Genomic DNA, 18,678 nt, shown 5'->3' with positions numbered 1-18,678 from the left:
CTAGGTTGAGTCTCAATCTTGGAAATTCTATTAGATAGATTCCTAAGAAGAGAAGTTATTTCATCTATTTTAGAATCTTCTGTTTTAGTCTTAGAAAAACTAGAGGAACTAGAGGCCTCTTGAATAGATTTGAGTTTTCTTTGGGCCTTTTCTTCTTTAACTTTCAAGGAAGTTGAAGCAGCCCTATTTGCTTCCACTTCTATATCATTTGTTTTCATATCTTCAAGAGTTGCTGAAGTTCTCTCTCTTATAATTACAGCAAAATCATCCTCAAAGGCTTTAGAAAACCTAGACTTAGCTACTGCTACAGGGGGTTTACAATCAGGGGGCATCTTATGATAAAGATAATTGAACCTTTTGATAAAATCTAATATAGGTTCACCAAAGTTTCTTTTAAGTTCTTCAAACTCACTCAGAAAGTAAAGAGGATCTTTCTTCACACCCCATTGATTTTTAAATATGTTTGTAAGATCTTCCCAATTTCTAATGGAATTTAAAGGTAACTGCCTAAACCAGATTCTTACATTTCCTTCAAGTGACTGTACAAACAATCTCATGTAAACGTCTTCTTGTTTGATATTCATGTTGTCTGCAAAGTCTAGAAAAGCTTGAAGATGGTCCTCAGCTGAGGGACTAGTTTCTCCATTATACCTGGGAAGGTATTTCAAGTACCCAACTGGGAATGCATCGAGGTTAGCAGGTAAGACTAAAGCTGCATATCTAGCCTATACAATAGGTCGGAATGCCATAGTAGAAGGTGGTGTATGAGGTGTTTGTGTGGATGAAGAAGAAGAAGATGAAGAAGAGTTAGAAGAAGGTGATTGAGGGGGTGTGTGACTATGTGGAGGTGAAGAAGGAGGGGGTCTCCTGAATAACTTTAAAGGAGTCTTAAGAACTAACTTTGGGACCTGTGAATGAATACCCTCTTTTGTTTCAAAGAGTGGATTTGAATATACAAAGAGGGTCTCTTCAGGTTCTTCAGAAGTAGAAGCTTCAGGGCATTCAGAAGTGGAAGGAAATGAATAAGTGGTAGGGGATATGAAATCTATGGGTTTGTATTCAGGTAAATAAACACTCAAGTCAGACTCAATTTTAGGTGATCCTAGTGGTAAAGGGGGTTCTTGATGTGTTTCAAAAGAATGAATGAGGAAATATGAATCTAAATAAACTCCCCTATCTAATAGTTCAGAAACCCTAGGAGGTATTTGTGTCAAATCAAGATCGGATGGAATATTACTAAAAGGATCAAATGATACTAAATCTTCATACTGCAAGGTTGAAGAGGAAGAAGAAGATGGTTGATGTATCCTTTTAGAAATGGCTTTTCTCAGAAGTTTTTCAGGATCTGACAGAGGATTAACTAAGTCAGATTCCGAATGAGATCTGGTGTGCTTAGAAGGTGTCAGTTTGGGCTAGTGGAGTCGCCAGGTGAAGGATTTTAACCTTTCTAGACCTTTAATCACCTTAAAGGAATAGAATGAATATCGTTTCCCCACGAAGACTTAATGAAATTCGAATCCCCGACAACAGTGCCAGATTGATGTTGTACCTTTGAGATGATAATGGTCAGCTATTATGCCAGAGCATCTAAGATAATTGTTTTGGGGGTTTTGTTTTAATTTGGAGGACCAATGAATGAAACAGGTGTAACACTGTAATGCCTAACCTTGTGAATAATATTAATACCAAAGTAGAGGGCTGCTATAAAATTCCACACAGTAATATAGCTTGAATAGTGGTGAACAGAAACAAAGAAATAATATGATTATCAGAGTTTTCAGACTGAAAATTAAATAATCATAAGTATGAAAAACTTTAAACTATGTTCAGAAGGTTCAAGAGAATATGCTTAAGCTTACAAAAGATGTTGATGATTTATTGATTCAAAGGGAATTAATTAAACAAACAGTCCATTTATTCATTCTCTTTATAAATTATCACTTCAGAAGCTTATAGGAATAGATTGAAACCCAATTATTCCTACCTAGTTATCTCTATAAGACATAAGAATATGAAGAAAAACATAATGTGTAATATTGGAAAAACTTACAGGAAACACAAACTGTGTAAAACAGGATTCAGAATCCTTTGCTTTGTATTAAGGCTCCAAAAAATTCAAGTACATCAAATGCCTAGAAATGCTTCATCAAGGGTGCAACCCTTTAATAACTCATGAAGAGAGTTATTTATATATCAGTAGAACTAAGAAAATATCCTAAATTGTTTTTACAAAAATAGATTATTATAAAATCAAAATAAAGACTGCTAGTTGATCTGGCACTATTTTGATGTTGTGTTGTTGGTGACTATCACTGAAAAAACTGAAAATTGTTGAAGTTGGCTGACTGTTCCTGTTATTTAGGTTCTGCTGTCTTTTAGACTTTGATCTTTTTCCCTTTAAGTTGCTTGGCTGTTTGGTCTTCACGCTGGATGTCGTATTCACTTATGACCTTTAATTTGATACACTTTCATCTTATACTCTTTGACCTTGTTGACATGTCAATATCCTATACTGTGCTTTTTACTTTTACTGTACATTTCAAGTTTTCACTGTGTATTTCAACAGTAAATCATTTAGTTTTTCACATGTCTCATCATCTGGTAGTTCGATATTGATCATCTTCCTGTATATTTCATCTGTTTGTCTTTTAACTGTATGCTTCATCTGCCTCCTCTGTTTTAACATTTACTTTCTATGTGTAAATGATTTCTTCTTTGTTTTAACCATTACTGTGTAAATTGTTTCCTTCTGCTCTGTGATAATTGTCTTTTTCTTCTGAATAAAGGCTTTTGAATGGATTTCCTTGTGAATCTTGGAGTAAACAGGTTTTCAGATTAGTATCAAACTATTTATCCAAACTTCTGGCCTTCTGCAAATCACCTGCAAAATACAACAATTTATTAATAAAAACACAGGTTGGCAGGGAGGTGATAATGCTTTGAGAGAACAAGAAAGTGTGCGGACGGAGTCCTGACAGTGTTTGGACAGTAATCGGAGGTCAAATTGGGTTGCAGAGGTTCAGGGTGGCGCAGGAAGGGTTAGACAGGTTTCACTGTATAAACGGGTGAAAAGAGCGAAAACGAGGGACTTTGGCATTTAAATGGGAAACTTTAACTTTGGCGTGGAAATTCATAATGTGAACAGTGAGTGGTTTCATCATACGCGAGGAGGCAGTTTCGAAGGCCATTGCACCGCTTTTGATAGTCAGGTGGTTTTTCCCTGAGAGCACACGAGTTAACGTGACACTGCCACGTAGCCAAAAGGGGCTCGAGCAAAACCATGAATCTCACGTGCTCTCGGGCCTTTAAAGCTCAGAAAATAAATGAGCACGATATGGATGTGCGCCGTTAGATCTGGGGGTGAAACATGTAACAGCTATCGCGCGGTAAAGCTACACAGAGGGTGGAGGCAAAGGGATTAGCAGGGCCTGGGGGATAATTACAAAGAATTTGTAATTATTTAATAATAAAGCGACGATTACATATGCGAGTTTATGGAGTGGGACTAGGGTTAACTCTGGCGGGGTTTATTTAACCCCACCAAGGGTGGTGGGTTAAAAGAGTTTTTATATCGGGAAAATGGTGATTTGCGCAGTTAATTTAAATAAAGCGGGGATAAACAAAACTTAGGCTAAAAGGGGTTTTATGAGTTTTTAGGAAAAATATGGTATGGCAGAGTTAATAAAGTAATGTGGGGGTAAAGTGAGGCGGTAAGTAGTTTCAGGATTTTAAGTCCTGAAACACTAAAAGGCGGATAAGGCTGTTTAAGTGGGAGGTATAGAAAACTACCTATTTCAGAACCCCCCTCCTCCCCCGCTGATAAAGTTCGGACGACGAATGAGGGCCAAAAAGGGTAGTGGGCCATCAGATGAGGGAAGGGTGTGCGAGATGAGAGGTGAGGTAGTGGGTGTTTAACACATGAGCAGAGGGGCGAATAAAAGTTAGGATAAGGGTATTTATGGGTTTTTTTTGGTGAAATAGGGAAATTAATAAGGGGAAAGTGGTTTTTTCAAAGGGGAAAGGGTTTCACACTAGGAAAAAGGGGTTTTTGGGTAAGGGAATGAGTTTGGAGGGTAATTTGCTAGGAAAATGTGTGAAACCAAGGGGCAAAGGTGAAAATGAAGGGAAAATGGGATATTATTAAGAAATGATGGGATAATGGGGAAATTAGTAAGTATGTAGTGGGGGATGAAATAAAATGAAGGGAAGTTAATCAAATCAGCTATTGAACATCCTTTCACTTTCATAACTGCTCCTGCATACTGAAACACATGATCAATCATGATAAAAGTGCTTATGCTTTAATCAACTTTGTACTTCTGCAACCTTTCTTCTACCTACCCTTTACTTACCCTAACATTTTTTGTTCTCTTTATTTGGTGCATTTAAGCTAGCAAACCCTTTCTTTCCTTTTTCTTTTGAAAAGCAAACTATCTAATTCTAATCTTATAACATCCAAGGGCTCAGCTTAAACTGATGAGCTCCTTATTATTCTCTACCTAACTACTGATATGCCAAGATTAAATAGTTTAGCTATATATTTTATTCTCTAACTATAAACATGAAATTTAAAGCATGAACTAGTCAGGATTAAACTATTTGACTATCATGGGTTGTGGCATTTATGACAAGCTGCACACAACTATTATTTTGCATAATAAAGTAAAAAGTTGTGGTACTTGAACTTGCACACTTTCATGATCTGTTTTTTTCTTTTCTCTCTAACCTAACATTTTCTTTTTGCCTTTACTATTTAGAGCATCTATTCTAACATTTTCTTTGATATGGACATATTTGTCAAAATATTTCCTAACATTTTTATTCAGTATTTTTTTTGTCCATATCCTAGCTTAACATTTTTTGAAAAATATTTTCATTTTTTGACTAATTGATTTTAACTTACCAAAATAATCCAAGCATACATAACAATATAATCCAAGCATACATAACAATGATATTGTAAGGGCACAACAATAACAATAGTGGTCCTCTATGGGGCACAATAATAATAATATGGGGACTACATGGGCACAACAATACAATAAGGGGGTTGGACTAATAACAATAAAGGGCTACACTAGTAGTATAGGGACCTAACACGTTGATTACTGCACACCCTAACTAGGACATTTGGATATGATATTAGAATATAATCCACATATCCATAACATTACAATATAATTTGTAGATGATTGGAAAAGGGGGGCTTCATATAAATTCCAACGCATTAAAGTAAATTATGTTATTTATGTTCGGAGTAACAAGCTTTGCACAACGTAAACATCATTCCTAAGAAATTTTAAGCTACATCCTCAATTTCCTCGATATTTGTTGTTATGAATCCACTCTTTTGACATCAATTTCGCATTGTAAGGTCTATACTATTGATCTTCTGTTGGATGAAGACATCATCTTTTCAATCTCTACAATTTGATTTAAAACACAATGGGTTGAACAAGATTTACAACACAATGACTTTGATTCTCTAACATCATTGTGAGTTGTCATTAAGTTTTGTTGCTCGGGGGTCTCTCAAACCACTAATGATTTTGTTGTTGGGCCCGCCTATTCATCTGCTCCAAAAACTATGGTTTTTATAGACGGCTCGCTTGTTCTTCCGCTCCAAACACTATGGTTTTCTAGATGGGTCTGCCCATCTCTACTTCAAATGTTTTTGTATATATATTCAAGGGTTCAGAAAAACCCAAAACACTATGGTCAAGCCCTTTTCACCCTAAATTGCAAATGCTAGTTTAAGAATTGATCGACAAAAATGTTTGATTAAAATTACGAAATGACTCCAACAACCTGTCATCGAGAGGGATGGGTGTATATGTACACATTAAATCCCTCACCATTGGTATATCATTCATTAAACAGTCACTTGCCCATAAAATAAAATGTTCACTTCGCCTTTCCACTCAAGTTTCCACAGGTTTTACATTCAAGTGTTGTTGTGGTGGTGAAAGCCATCAATTGTGCCTCCCCAAACTTGCTTCTTTGTGTGTCGATCAATTCACTGTGAAAGAAAAAAAGTACAAAACGCATGCGGACTATAATTCATCGTCGTCCATTCAGAAGCCAATATTAGACACCAGTCATGGACTAGATGCTCAAATAGCGGTATTCGCCCCCTCGAAAAAGAAAAAGCAATTGAATGGGGACCACTACCCTTTGGGAATATTTGGTTTACTTTTATGTTGCCACCAAGTATCACACAAATCACTCATAAAGTTGTACACCATTGTATTGATGGTTAGAATCAGTGATCAAATTTGAAGGGCTAGTCTTAATTTCAATTTGAAGGGCATATATTCATCAAACACTTCTATAATGAAAAGCTAAAAAAAATATTATTTCTACATTTTTTTTAATCATTTTTTTTTCTATTAAATAAATTAGACTTAAAACTATGCTGTTAGAAGATATCACATTATGAAAATATCAAATAGATAATATAATGGGATCTAAAAATTATGAAAAATGATTAGAATTGCAATTTTTTATAATTGTTTGCATTTATTAAATAACAAAATGGTTTCATTATTCTTAAAAATAGCTATGATATTCAAATTATGCATTCTTAATAATTAATATATGTGATTCAAGCCACTCTTCTAAAGTTTAACTGAAAAAATTCCAAGCAATAAAAAGCTATACATAAAACTAACTCACCAGCCTAGTTGTGGTTGATGGCTCTCTCGGCTAGACGAGAGATTTTAGAATTACCTTGAAATCATATTGAATGAACTTGTTGTTGTCATTATACTTATGAATAGGTTAATGGTAAGGAACTGTTATTCACATTAATTGTGGTTTACTCATACAATGACAGTTTTTCTCTCAACTTTTCCAGCATCAAAAAGACATTGAACATGGACATTACATGCAAATATAAGAAACCCAACAACACCTAGAAACATATTGAGAAGAAGCAACAAATTATTGATTCAACAACAACAATATTCAAGTAAGCACTGCCATGAACAAATAGAACACGTGCCATGAACAAATAAAACACTTGGGAAGTTCAAAATCTTGAGCCTACCATCTCTATCTTTCTTAATTGGAATCCATTCTACCATTCTTTCGGCAATAGAAATCAATGCTAACATAAGAGCAAGACCTAGGTGGATACAAAACATATGATTTATCATACATCCATCTCCCCTTGAACAGATCACAGTAGAGCTGCATTCTTGTTGAAGGACATGTCTGTGCCCTTTCCTCCCATGGGCGCATTATTAACACTCTTGTTATGTATCTTTGGAATAGGGTTTCTGTAATATTCTTACCAATTAATTATGTCTCATTGTTCCTCTCAGAGTTACAGGAGGAGCCTGAATCTTGTTGCTGATCTTGGAGAAGATCATATTCAAACACACGTTAGACATCTTTTAACTATATGTTTGGCATTAAATGCTTCTTGATTGCAGGCACCCATTGGTCCTATTATTTACCTGAGAGCATACTAGTAGGAAATTCAATGGATATGTACATGGTGTCTAGCTTTCACTTAAATCTTAATCTTTATCTTAGTGCCTATAATATAAATCTTGAGTTGATATGTTTGTTTATATAAATATTATAGTTGTATAAAAAAAGAGTCTTCTATGGAGGGGAGGAATTACCCGGTTAAAAGTGGTTGGAATCTGGGCAAAATTGTTTCAAAAAATCTTGCTCTAGTAGTGTTTGAATCATGTTTTTGATGGTGGAAATAGATTCAGCACCATCAAAAACCTCTAAAACACCCAAAATATTGAAGTTTGACTACTATAACTTAGATTTAGAAAAATTCCTGCTAGAGTTGATCAAAACAGTCCGGTTAGACTAAGGCCGTAAAATAAATGCTTAGATATAATTATTTCGAATTTCATTGTGTTTCATGAACAAACATTGATACAGTGAATGTGGTGGTGAAGAGGAATAAATGGGGTGAGCAAACGCGTTGATGTTCATCCCACCTTAGACGTGCATTTCAAAATAGACATCCAGAAGGTGAAATGTCCATGAGTGGAAGCAATTTTGGTTCATCCACACAACTTAACAAAGTAAGTTGGAATGTGGTCATGTGTATCGTGGCTGTGTGCTTTTGCTGAAAAAATTAAAACTAAAAAATATTATTTTCATGCGAATTTCAGGACGACAGTTTGGGGATATAAGTTGTTCGTTTAAAGTTATTAGTACGCACTCTGGCCTTCATCAATGACATTTGGTGACATTACGACCGTGAAATTCCTGCGTAACAGAAAGTGATAGGTTTTATTATTATTATCATTGATGAATCGAGCTTATCAGAATTGCAGAATTTCCAGGAAGCTGCAATGCGGATGTCAGATGCGGATTAATTATCATTTAGACCATTGCCTCGGCTCAAGTCATAGCTCTACAAATCAATCTACAACCTTGATGTGATGTTCATGAAATTTCTGTGAAACCGCCCACCGACATATTTTATTGGTTATTGGTTCATGGAGTCTGAGCCTACAGGAATAGTAGATATCCTGTAATTTTCAGAAATGGCCGCCAGACGAGGATCCCTTCACAGCGAATTTTATAATAATATTTAAATTGTTTAAAAAACCCGTAGAAATCAAAATTAAAATTTCCTTTTGACGCGTAATTTTCGCTGAGCACTTCTCTGACGTGTTCAATTTTGGGAGTATATTCTTCATCGATGTATTCGCACCATCGCTCACGGCGCTGTAGTAGTGACAACCATCAATTGTGTGGCCCCTCGGTGACAACCATCAATTGAATTTCAAAATAGGCAAAACACATAAGTTTTTATTAAAATATTTTTATATATAGTTAATTGAATTTATCTTAAAGATGCTTGTTATACTCTCACCTAAAATTTAATTCCGAATAATCTTTTGATAATGACCTATACACACGGGGTTAGCATCTCTGTGGAAGGGTAAATGGCCTATACAGGCACTAGAAGTCGTTGACGGTCAGCATATAGTTTGAATAACGTGTCCGAGAATTTAGTGGTCGATATGGGGCTTGGTTCTTTAATTATAAAGAATAAAAATGGAGAAAACCCGCACATAGTTCAGTGGTAGGGTTAATGTGTGTGCATATAGAAGGATACCACTGCACACCGATCCTCACGACAATCTCAGTGCGCTTCTGAAACCATAACTTATTTCCTCCTCTGCAAATTGCGTTCATAGCATCGACAAACATTACCTACCATTTTTACTTCTGTTTTCCAGTTTGCAATGGCTGCATCGTCTTCCATCGTTGCCTCTGCCTCCATCGCTCCTCATCCCAGCAACAATCAGTGGTACGAAGTGTTTATAAGCCACAGAGGTCCTGATACAAAGAAAACCTTCGCCAGGTCTCTCTACCTTCGCCTTCTCGAAAACGGAGTGAGGGCCTTTCTGGATGAGGAGGAGATGCAACAAGGATACGATTTTCCTTCTCAAATAAAACAAGCTATCAGCACCGCCTCTGTCCACGTCGCCATCTTGTCTGCCAAATACGCTGAATCAACTTGGTGCCTAGATGAGCTCGTACAAATGTTGCAGACAGGGGCTCCTACCATTCCTGTCTTTTACGGTGTCCCGCCCTATGAGGTTCGGTGGACGCGCGGTAAAAAGGGAAAATATGCTCAAGACCTAGAAAACCTGGCAAAGAAGAAAACACACGAAAAGCAGCCACGATATGGCTCCAAGAAGATTAAAAATTGGAGAAATGCACTTTCTCGGGTCGCAGACTTCCACGGGTTTGAGCTGAAGGCGTGCAATATTGGGTGAGAACTCAACCTTCCATCGCTTTTGATATGGTAGTATTTTATGTTCAATAAGTAGAAATAGACGTTGGTTTCTCACAATTCTATTTATGTTTTTCTGAAAAATTAGCGAGGAGGTGGAGGTGGAGCTGCTAGATAAGGTGGTTAAACGTCTGTTGGAGATACTGAAAAAGCAAAAGCCAGATTTGCACGTTGCCAAATTTCCAACAGGTTTGGACGATAAACTGAAAGATTTTGAAGATAAAGTGGGATTGCAGCAACAGCAGAGTGGGAGATCTCAGATGTTGGGGATCTGGGGTTTAGGTGGCATAGGAAAGACTACATTGGCTAAAGAATTTTACAATAGGAGAAAATCTGATTTTCATAAATCGTGCTTTTTGCATGACGTCAAAGATAATGGGGCTAAAGGCACATTAAATTTGATGCAGAGAGAACTTCTTAAAAGCTTGACCTCAAAAGATGAGCCAGTAAAGAGTGTTGATATAGGTACAGAGATGCTCAAAGAGCCTCTCAAATCTTGTAATGCCTTAGTTATATTAGATGATGTAGATGATGTGAATCAAGTAGATGCACTTTTGCCAGTTGAAATCCGCGATCTCCACCCGCATAGCTTAATATTGATCACATCGAGAGATAAGCAAATTCTCATAAGCTCAAAAGTTGAAAACTCATCCATTTATTGGTTAAGAGAGCTTAACCCAGAACACTCACGAGTTCTCTTCTGCTCCTACGCCTTCAGCCAGCCGTATCCAAAGCCAAGATTTGAATCTTTAGTAGATCGGTTCTTGGAAGCTTGTGAGGGATTGCCCCTCTCTTTAAAAGTATTTGGGTCACTTCTTTATGGAAGAGACCAATCTGACTGGGAAGATGAATTGGGGAGTCTCCAACACATACTTCCGGACGAGATCCATAATAGGTTTAAAATAAGTTATAATAAACTTAATTTTCAGGAAAAACAAATATTCTTAGACATAGCATGCTACTTCATAGGAACAGAGAAAGAGACGGCCATAGGAATATGGAACAGCTCAGGCTGGAGAGGAAGGAAGGGTTTTCAAACTCTCCAAAATAAATGTTTAGTAGAAGTGGACAGTTTGAACAGGATACGTATGCATGACCACGTTAGGGATTTGAGAATAGAATTTGCTGAGTCTTCGGATCCGCGTCGACTTTGGCGTCGGACTAAGAACGTCGTTGGTAATTTGTTAGATTCTGTAAGTGTTCAGTTATTCAGTCCTTTATAAATTATGACTTTTGGATCGATTATTGAATGAACATGTAATAACGATTGTTCTTTTTAACAATGGATAGGAAATAAGGTCTGTGCCTGTGCGGGGAATTCGGATGGTTCACGGTGAACATGATGAAGATAATGTTTTTGGCGTTGATGCTACTGATAAAGCTGTTCTGGAAAGGATTTTCAGGAATTTGAAAATTCTTGATACTGACAATGATCTCTTGGAATGCATTTTGAGGAAGGTGGAGTTACCAAATATCTGGTGGCTCAGATGGACAAACAGCATTTTGAGGAAGGTGGAGTTACTAAATATCTGGTGGCTCAGATGGACAAACTGCTTTTCGAGGAAGGTGGAGTTACCAAATCTCTTGTGGCTCACATGGACAGACTGTCCCCACTCGACCCTGCCTTCCTGGGTTGGTGTGAAGAATTTAAAGTATCTAAATGTGTCCTACAGCGAATTAAACACACTGTGGGAAAGGGAAGGCGAATTACAGGTAAATAGGAATTTGTTGTGTCAAGATTGTATATTTAGTCGCTATTAAGATTCACCACAACGTATCGAATGAATTAGAAAGGTTATGTAGAAGAAAATCAAGATAGAGATAAACATCTTTGTTGTGTTTGAACTACGTGAACATTTCGTTTTCACAGGAACCCCTCGAGTTGGAGTACTTGGACGCACACGGATGCTTGAAGCTGAAGAACATACGGGGATTGGCACAGTGTACAAGGCTTCGAATCCTATGTGTCGAAGGATGCTCCCAGTTAGAAGAGCTGCCGGGAATGGAAGCATTGCTATGTCTGGAGGAGCTATGGGCAGGCAGATGTGTGCAGCTGAAGAACATACGGGGCTTGGCACGGTGTACAAGACTTCGAATCCTCGGTATCTCTGTCTGCTCTGAGCTAGAGGAGCTGCCATGTATGGCAGCATTGGTATGTTTGGAAGAGCTGTATGCAAACGATTGTGTGAAGCTGAAGAGAATCAGGGGGCTGGAGCATGCGACAAAGCTTCAAAAGCTAAGTGTCCAAGGGTGCTCCCAGTTACAAGAGCTGCCGGGTATGGAAGCATTTCTATGTCTGGAGGAGCTAGAGGCAAGCGGATGTGTGCAGCAGAAGAACATACGGGGCTTGGCACGGTGTACAAGACTTCGAATCCTCTATATCTCTGGCTGCTCTGAGCTAGAGGAGCTGCCATGTATGGCAGCATTGGTATGTTTGGAAGAGCTGTCTGCAAGGGATTGTGTGAAGTTGAAGAGAATCAGGGGGCTGGAGCATGCGACACAGCTTCAAAAGTTAAGTGTGCAACGGTGCTCCCAGTTACAAGAGCTGCCGGGTATGGAAGCATTGCTATGTCTGGAGGAGCTATGGGCAGGCAGATGTGTGCAGCTGAAGAGAATCAGGGGGCTGGAGCATGCGACAAAGCTTCAAAAGCTAAGTGTCGAAGGGTGCTCCCAGTTACAAGAGCTGCCGGGTATGGAAGCATTGCTATGTCTGGAGGAGATATGGGCAGGCGGATGTATGCAGCTGAAGAACATACGCGGCTTGGCACGGTGTACAAGACTTCGAATCCTCAGTATCTTTGGCTGCTCTGAGCTAGAGGAGCTGCCATGTATGGCAGCATTGGTATGTTTGGAATATCTATGTGCCAATGATTGTGTGCAGCTGAAGAGAATCAGGGGGCTGGAGCATGCGACAAAGCTTCAAACGCTACTTGTGCAAGGGTGCTCCCAGTTAGAAGAGCTGCCGGATATGGAAGCATTGCTACGTCTGGAGGTGCTATGGGCAAACGGGTGTGTGCAGCTGAAGAACATACGGGGCTTGGAGCGGTGTACAAGACTTCGAATCCTCAGTATCTTTGGCTGCTCTGAGCTAGAGGAGCTGCCATGTATGGAAGCATTGGTATGTTTGGAACAGCTATGGACCAATGATTGTGTGAAATTGAAGAGAATCAGGGGGCTGGAGCATGCGACAAAGCTTCAAACCCTAAGTGTCCAAGGGTGCTCCCAGTTAGAAGAGCTGCCGGATATGGAAGCATTGCTATGTCTGGAGGAGCTATGGGCAGGCAGATGTGTGCACCTGAAGAACATACGGGGCTTGGCGCGGTGTACAAGACTTCGAATCCTCAGTATCTTTGGCTGCTCTGAGCTAGAGGAGCTGCCATGTATGGAAGCATTGGTATGTTTGGAAGATCTATGTGCCAATGATTGTGTGCAGCTGAAGAGAATCAGGGGGCTGGAGCATGCGACAAAGCTTCAAAAGCTAATTGTCCAAGGGTGCTCCCAGTTACAAGAGCTGCCGGGTATGGAAGCATTGCTATGTCTGGAGGAGCTATGGGCAGGCGGATGTATGCAGCTGAAGAACATACGCGGCTTGGCACGGTGTAGAAGACTTCGAATCCTCAGTATCTTTGGCTGCTCTGAGCTAGAGGAGCTGCCATGTATGGCAGCATTGGTATGTTTGGAATTACAGGTAAATAGGAATTTGTTGTGTCAAGATTGTATATTTAGTCGCTATTAAGATTCACCACAACGTATCGAATGAATTAGAAAGGTTATGTAGAAGAAAATCAAGATACAGATAAACATCTTTGTTGTGTTTGAACTACGTGAACATTTCGTTTTCACAGGAACCCCTCGAGTTGGAGTACTTGCACGCACACGGATGCTTGAAGCTGAAGAACATACGGGGATTGGCACAGTGTACAAGGCTTCGAATCCTATGTGTCGAAGGATGCTCCCAGTTAGAAGAGCTGCCGGGAATGGAAGCATTGCTATGTCTGGAGGAGCTATGGGCAGGCGGATGTGTGCAGCTGAAGAACATACGGGGCTTGGCACGGTGTACAAGACTTCGAATCCTCAGTATCTTTGGCTGCTCTGAGCTAGAGGAGCTGCCATGTATGGCAGCATTGGTATGTTTGGAAGAGCTATGGGCAGACTATTGTGTGAAGCTGAAGAGAATCAGGGGGCTGGAGCATGCGACAAAGCTTCAAATGCTAAGTGTCGAAGGGTGCTCCCAGTTACAAGAGCTGGCGGGTATGGAAGCATTGCTATGTCTGGAGGAGCTATGGGCAGGCGGATGTGTGCAGCTGAAGAACATACGCGGCTTGGCACGGTGTACAATGCTTCGAATCCTCGTTATCTCTGGCTGCTCTGAGCTAGAGGAGCTGCCATGTATGGCAGCATTGGTATGTTTGGAAGGGCTATGGGCAACCTATTGTGTGAAGCTGAAGAGAATCAGGGGGCTGGAGCATGCGACAAAGCTTCAAATGCTAAGTGTCGAAGGGTGCTCCCAGTTACAAGAGCTGCCGGGTATGGAAGCATTGCTATGTCTGGAGGACCTACGGGCAGGCGGATGTGTGCAGCTGAAGAACATACGGGGCTTGGGGCAGTGTACAAGACTTCGAAACCTCGGTATCGTTGGCTGCTCTGAGCTAGAGGAGCTGCCATGTATGGCAGCATTGGTATGTTTAGAAATGCTATACGCCAATGATTGTGTGCAGCTGAAGAACATACCGGGCTTGGCGCGGTGTACAATGCTTCGAATCCTCGTTGTCTCTGGCTGCTCTGAGCTAGAGGAGCTGCCATGTATGGCAGCATTGGTATGTTTGGAAGAGCTATGGGCAGGCGATTGTGTGAAGCTGAAGAGAATCAGGGGGCTGGAGCATGCGACAAAGCTTCAAAAGCTAAGTGTCGAAGGGTGCTCCCAGTTACAAGAGCTGCCGGGTATGGAAGCATTGCTATGTCTGGAGGAGCTATGCGCAGGCGGATGTGTGCAGCTGAAGAACATACGCGGCTTGGCACGGTGTACAAGACTTCGAATCCTCGGTATCTATGGCTGCTCTGAGCTAGAGGAGCTGCCATGTATGGCAGCATTGGTAAGTTTGGAAATGCTATACGCCAATGATTGTGTGCAGCTGAAGAGAATCAGGGGGCTGGAGCATGCGACAAAGCTTCAAATGCTAAGTGTCGAAGGGTGCTCCCAGTTACAAGAGCTGCCCGGTATGGAAGCATTGCTATGTCTGGAGGAGCTATGGGCAAGCAGATGTGTGCAGCTGAAGAACATACGGGGCTTGGGGCGGTGTACAAGACTTCGAATCCTCGGTATCGTTGGCTGCTCTGAGCTAGAGGAGCTGCCATGTATGGCAGCATTGGTATGTTTGGAAATGCTATACGCCAATGATTGTGTGCAGCTGAAGAACATACCGGGCTTGGCACGGTGTACAATGCTTCGAATCCTCGTTATCTCTGGCTCCTCTGAGCTAGAGGAGCTGCCATGTATGGCAGCATTAGTATGTTTGGAAGAGCTATGGGCAAGACATTGTGTGCAGCTGAAGAGAATCAGGGGTCTGGAGCATGCGACAAAGCTTCAAAAGCTAAGTGTCGAAGGGTGCTCCCAGTTACAAGAGCTGGCGGGTATGGAAGCATTGCTATCTCTGGAGGAGCTATGGGCAGGCGGATGTGTGCAGCTGAAGAACATACGCGGCTTGGCACGGTGTACAATGCTTCGAATCCTCGTTATCTCTGGCTGCTCTGAGCTAGAGGAGCTGCCATGTGTTGCAGCATTGGTATGTTTGGAAGGGCTATGGGCAACCTATTGTGTGAAGCTGAAGAGAATCAGGGGGCTGGAGCATGCGACAAAGCTTCAAATGCTAAGTGTCGAAGGGTGCTCCCAGTTACAAGAGCTGCCGGGTATGGAAGCATTGCTATGTCTGGAGGACCTACGGGCAGGCGGATGTGTGCAGCTGAAGAACATACGGGGCTTGGGGCAGTGTACAAGACTTCGAAACCTCGGTATCGTTGGCTGCTCTGAGCTAGAGGAGCTGCCATGTATGGCAGCATTGGTATGTTTGGAAATGCTATACGCCAATGATTGTGTGCAGCTGAAGAACATACCGGGCTTGGCGCGGTGTACAATGCTTCGAATCCTCGTTGTCTCTGGCTGCTCTGAGCTAGAGGAGCTGCCATGTATGGCAGCATTGGTATGTTTGGAAGAACTATGGGCAGGACATTGTGTGCAGCTGAAGAGAATCAGGGGGCTGGAGCATGCGACAAAGCTTCAAAAGCTAAGTGTCGAAGGGTGCTCCCAGTTACAAGAGCTGCCGGGTATGGAAGCATTGCTATGTCTGGAGTTGCTATGCGCAGGCGGATGTGTGCAGCTGAAGAACATACGCGGCTTGGCACGGTGTACAAGACTTCGAATCCTCGGTATCTTTGGCTGCTCTGAGCTAGAGGAGCTGCCATGTATGGCAGCATGGGTAAGTTTGGAAATGCTATACGCCAATGATTGTGTGCAGCTGAAGAGAATCAGGGGGCTGGAGCATGCCACAAAGCTTCAAAAGCTAAGTGTCGAAGGGTGCTCCCAGTTACAAGAGCTGCCGGGTATGGAAGCATTGCTATGTCTGGAGGAGCTATGGGCAAGCGGATGTGTGCAGCTGAAGAACATACGGGGCTTGGAGCGGTGTACAAGACTTCGAATCCTCAGTATCTTTGGCTGCTCTGAGCTAGAGGAGCTGCCATGTATGGCAGCATTGGTATGTTTGCAAGCGCTAGGGGCAGGCAAATGTGTGCAGCTGAAGAGAATCAGGGGGCTGGAGCATGCGACAAGGCTTCAAGAGCTAAGTGTCCAAGGGTGCTCCCAGTTAGAAGAGGTGGAAGGTGTTGAACATTTGTCGCTCGAGATGCTTGATGTCTCTAAATGTCACAGATTACAGTGCCCAGTGTGGGAGTAGTTCATTCCAATTTGGCAATGAGAGGGTTCATTCCAAGGGGTTCGCATTAAGCTGTTTTTGACTGGTGTAAGATCTTTCACAAACGAATCACAAACTAGCTTAGTACATTGTTACTGCTTTCGTTCAGACCGTATGAATTGATTCTATTGGTTGTAGAAAAATTTGAGTAACATTCCGTTAAGCAATTTATATTATCCAGGATAGGTTTGGCAGCGATTTATATTATAATCATTATTAAATGTTAATGGTAATAATTTTTCGTTTGATTTTGTTGTTTTAATTAAATTAATTATTTAATAAGATGTTTAAATTCTATATTTTCACGGAATATCGCTTTGATTTCAATGGGTACATATTGTATCCCGAACAATTTGGTGAAGATTAACAAAATAAAAGAGAAAATGAAATAATCAAATTTATTAAAAAGGTTTTGTTAATTTAATTTAATTAAATATAATATATTATAATAGGTTACAAATAATTTTTATCATATAAAATAAAAGTAATTATTTAAATGTAAAAAATATATTTAAATAAGTAATTATATGTAAAAGTTAATTGATTTTATTTTAGGTGGATTGGTTGTTATTTTTTTTGTTTAGTAAAAATTGTCTTTAATAACATAATGAGTTATAATGTTTTGATAATTATTATTATAATGCTTTGATAATTAATTATAATAACTTCTTGCCTATAAATATTGTTGATGATGATGATGATGATGGTGGTTAACGTCTATTGAGACCAAATTGGTTTATCGGACCTATAATTTTCTTAGTTTTTAATTATCTGGCTCCTCGTCTTTCTTGGCGAGATTGGTGTTGTAGCTTTTTTTTTTTTTTTTTTTTTTATGGTCTTCCAACTTTCTTTATCTTGCATCTCCTTATCTCTTCTGGTTCTTGGGACATTGGTGTCTTAGCTTCGAGATCTATTGTGTTCGTCCTTTTGAAGATAGTCGGAGAAAAAGTTTGGTTTAGGAGATCTGCTTTGCTGAATGAAGATATTAGCTTCTTGTAAAATTATATATATAATTATGATTGATTCATGGAATTTCAAAACAAGTTAAAAGTTATCTTTTTTATTTTATTTAAAAAATATCAACAAAAATCTTTCAAGTTTGTAATTTTTTATGATTTATAAAATTAAGAAGTTCAATATTATGAAAGATATTTTGAAATAAAATTATAAAATTTAAGTGCATATAAAACACTTTAAAATAAATTTAAATAAAATACTTTTTGGAAAAATATAAAATTAAATTTATTTAAAAATAAAATAAAATTTATTATATAAAAAATAAACATTATTTTAACTTATTCTTCATTTAATAATATATATTTATTTATTTTATAATTTGTTTTTTTAAATAATAATAAAATCATTTTGATATTAAATAACATTTTAAAAAATAATTATCATTATTTCCAATTAATACATTATTTTCAACAAATACCATTATCATCATAATTTTCTTTACTTAATAAAATGGATAAAAAAATAATGTTTAATTGAAATACACAACTATTGTCTTTTAGATAGAATAGATAAAAATAATAAAGTTTGAACGGGTTCAACCAATGAGCTACAATGTTGCACTTAGGATTCTAGGCAGAGAAAAGGAATCCTAGAGTGTGACTAAGGAGTGATTGTTAGAAACCTTGAACAATACTGAGAGGGAGGAGGGTGAATCAATATTGTGTCTTATGACCAATTTTACCAAATTTTCACCTTTCTTATCACAAACCTCAATTCATCTATTCATTCGTAGTTCATTAGCAACATAGGATATGAGAAGATGTAAATATGAACGAGTAAACCACATGAGCGGCTACTACATAAGTAAATAACCATGAACCATAAGTAATAAGATCAATAAACATGAACATAAGATCAACAACACATCAAGGCACAATCACACATAGAGACACCAGATGTAAGGTAGAACGCACA

The 18,678-nt window shown here is 39.3% G+C and overlaps 1 protein-coding gene across 2 annotated transcripts; it reads left to right on the top strand.

The window, feature by feature from the left end:
• The first annotated feature begins 8,990 nt into the window (after positions 1-8,990).
• LOC149212530 (uncharacterized) lies at positions 8,991-16,872 on the top strand. 2 transcript variants are annotated; one of them, XM_089391872.1, is made up of 5 exons: positions 8,991-9,760; positions 9,870-10,974; positions 11,072-11,494; positions 11,652-13,469; positions 13,627-16,871. In XM_089391872.1, exons 1-5 carry the CDS (start codon positions 9,228-9,230, stop codon positions 16,726-16,728), a joined length of 6,981 nt encoding a protein of 2,326 aa, XP_089247998.1. In that variant the 5' UTR covers positions 8,991-9,227; the 3' UTR covers positions 16,729-16,871. The 2 variants fall into 2 exon arrangements, with proteins under 2 accessions (XP_089247998.1, XP_089247997.1); XM_089391871.1 differs by having other exon boundaries at positions 9,760-10,974; positions 11,072-11,239; positions 11,348-11,494; positions 13,627-16,872.
• The last annotated feature ends 1,806 nt before the right edge of the window (positions 16,873-18,678 follow it).

This window comes from Pinus tabuliformis, chromosome 1_1 (genome assembly GCF_031772625.1).
Source record: "Pinus tabuliformis cultivar Carrire ecotype Pingquan chromosome 1_1, CPIR1, whole genome shotgun sequence".
Taxonomy (NCBI): Eukaryota; Viridiplantae; Streptophyta; class Pinopsida; order Pinales; family Pinaceae; genus Pinus; species Pinus tabuliformis.
Note: the sequence above shows the minus strand (reverse complement) of the source record. Positions and strands in the feature narration are given on the sequence as shown.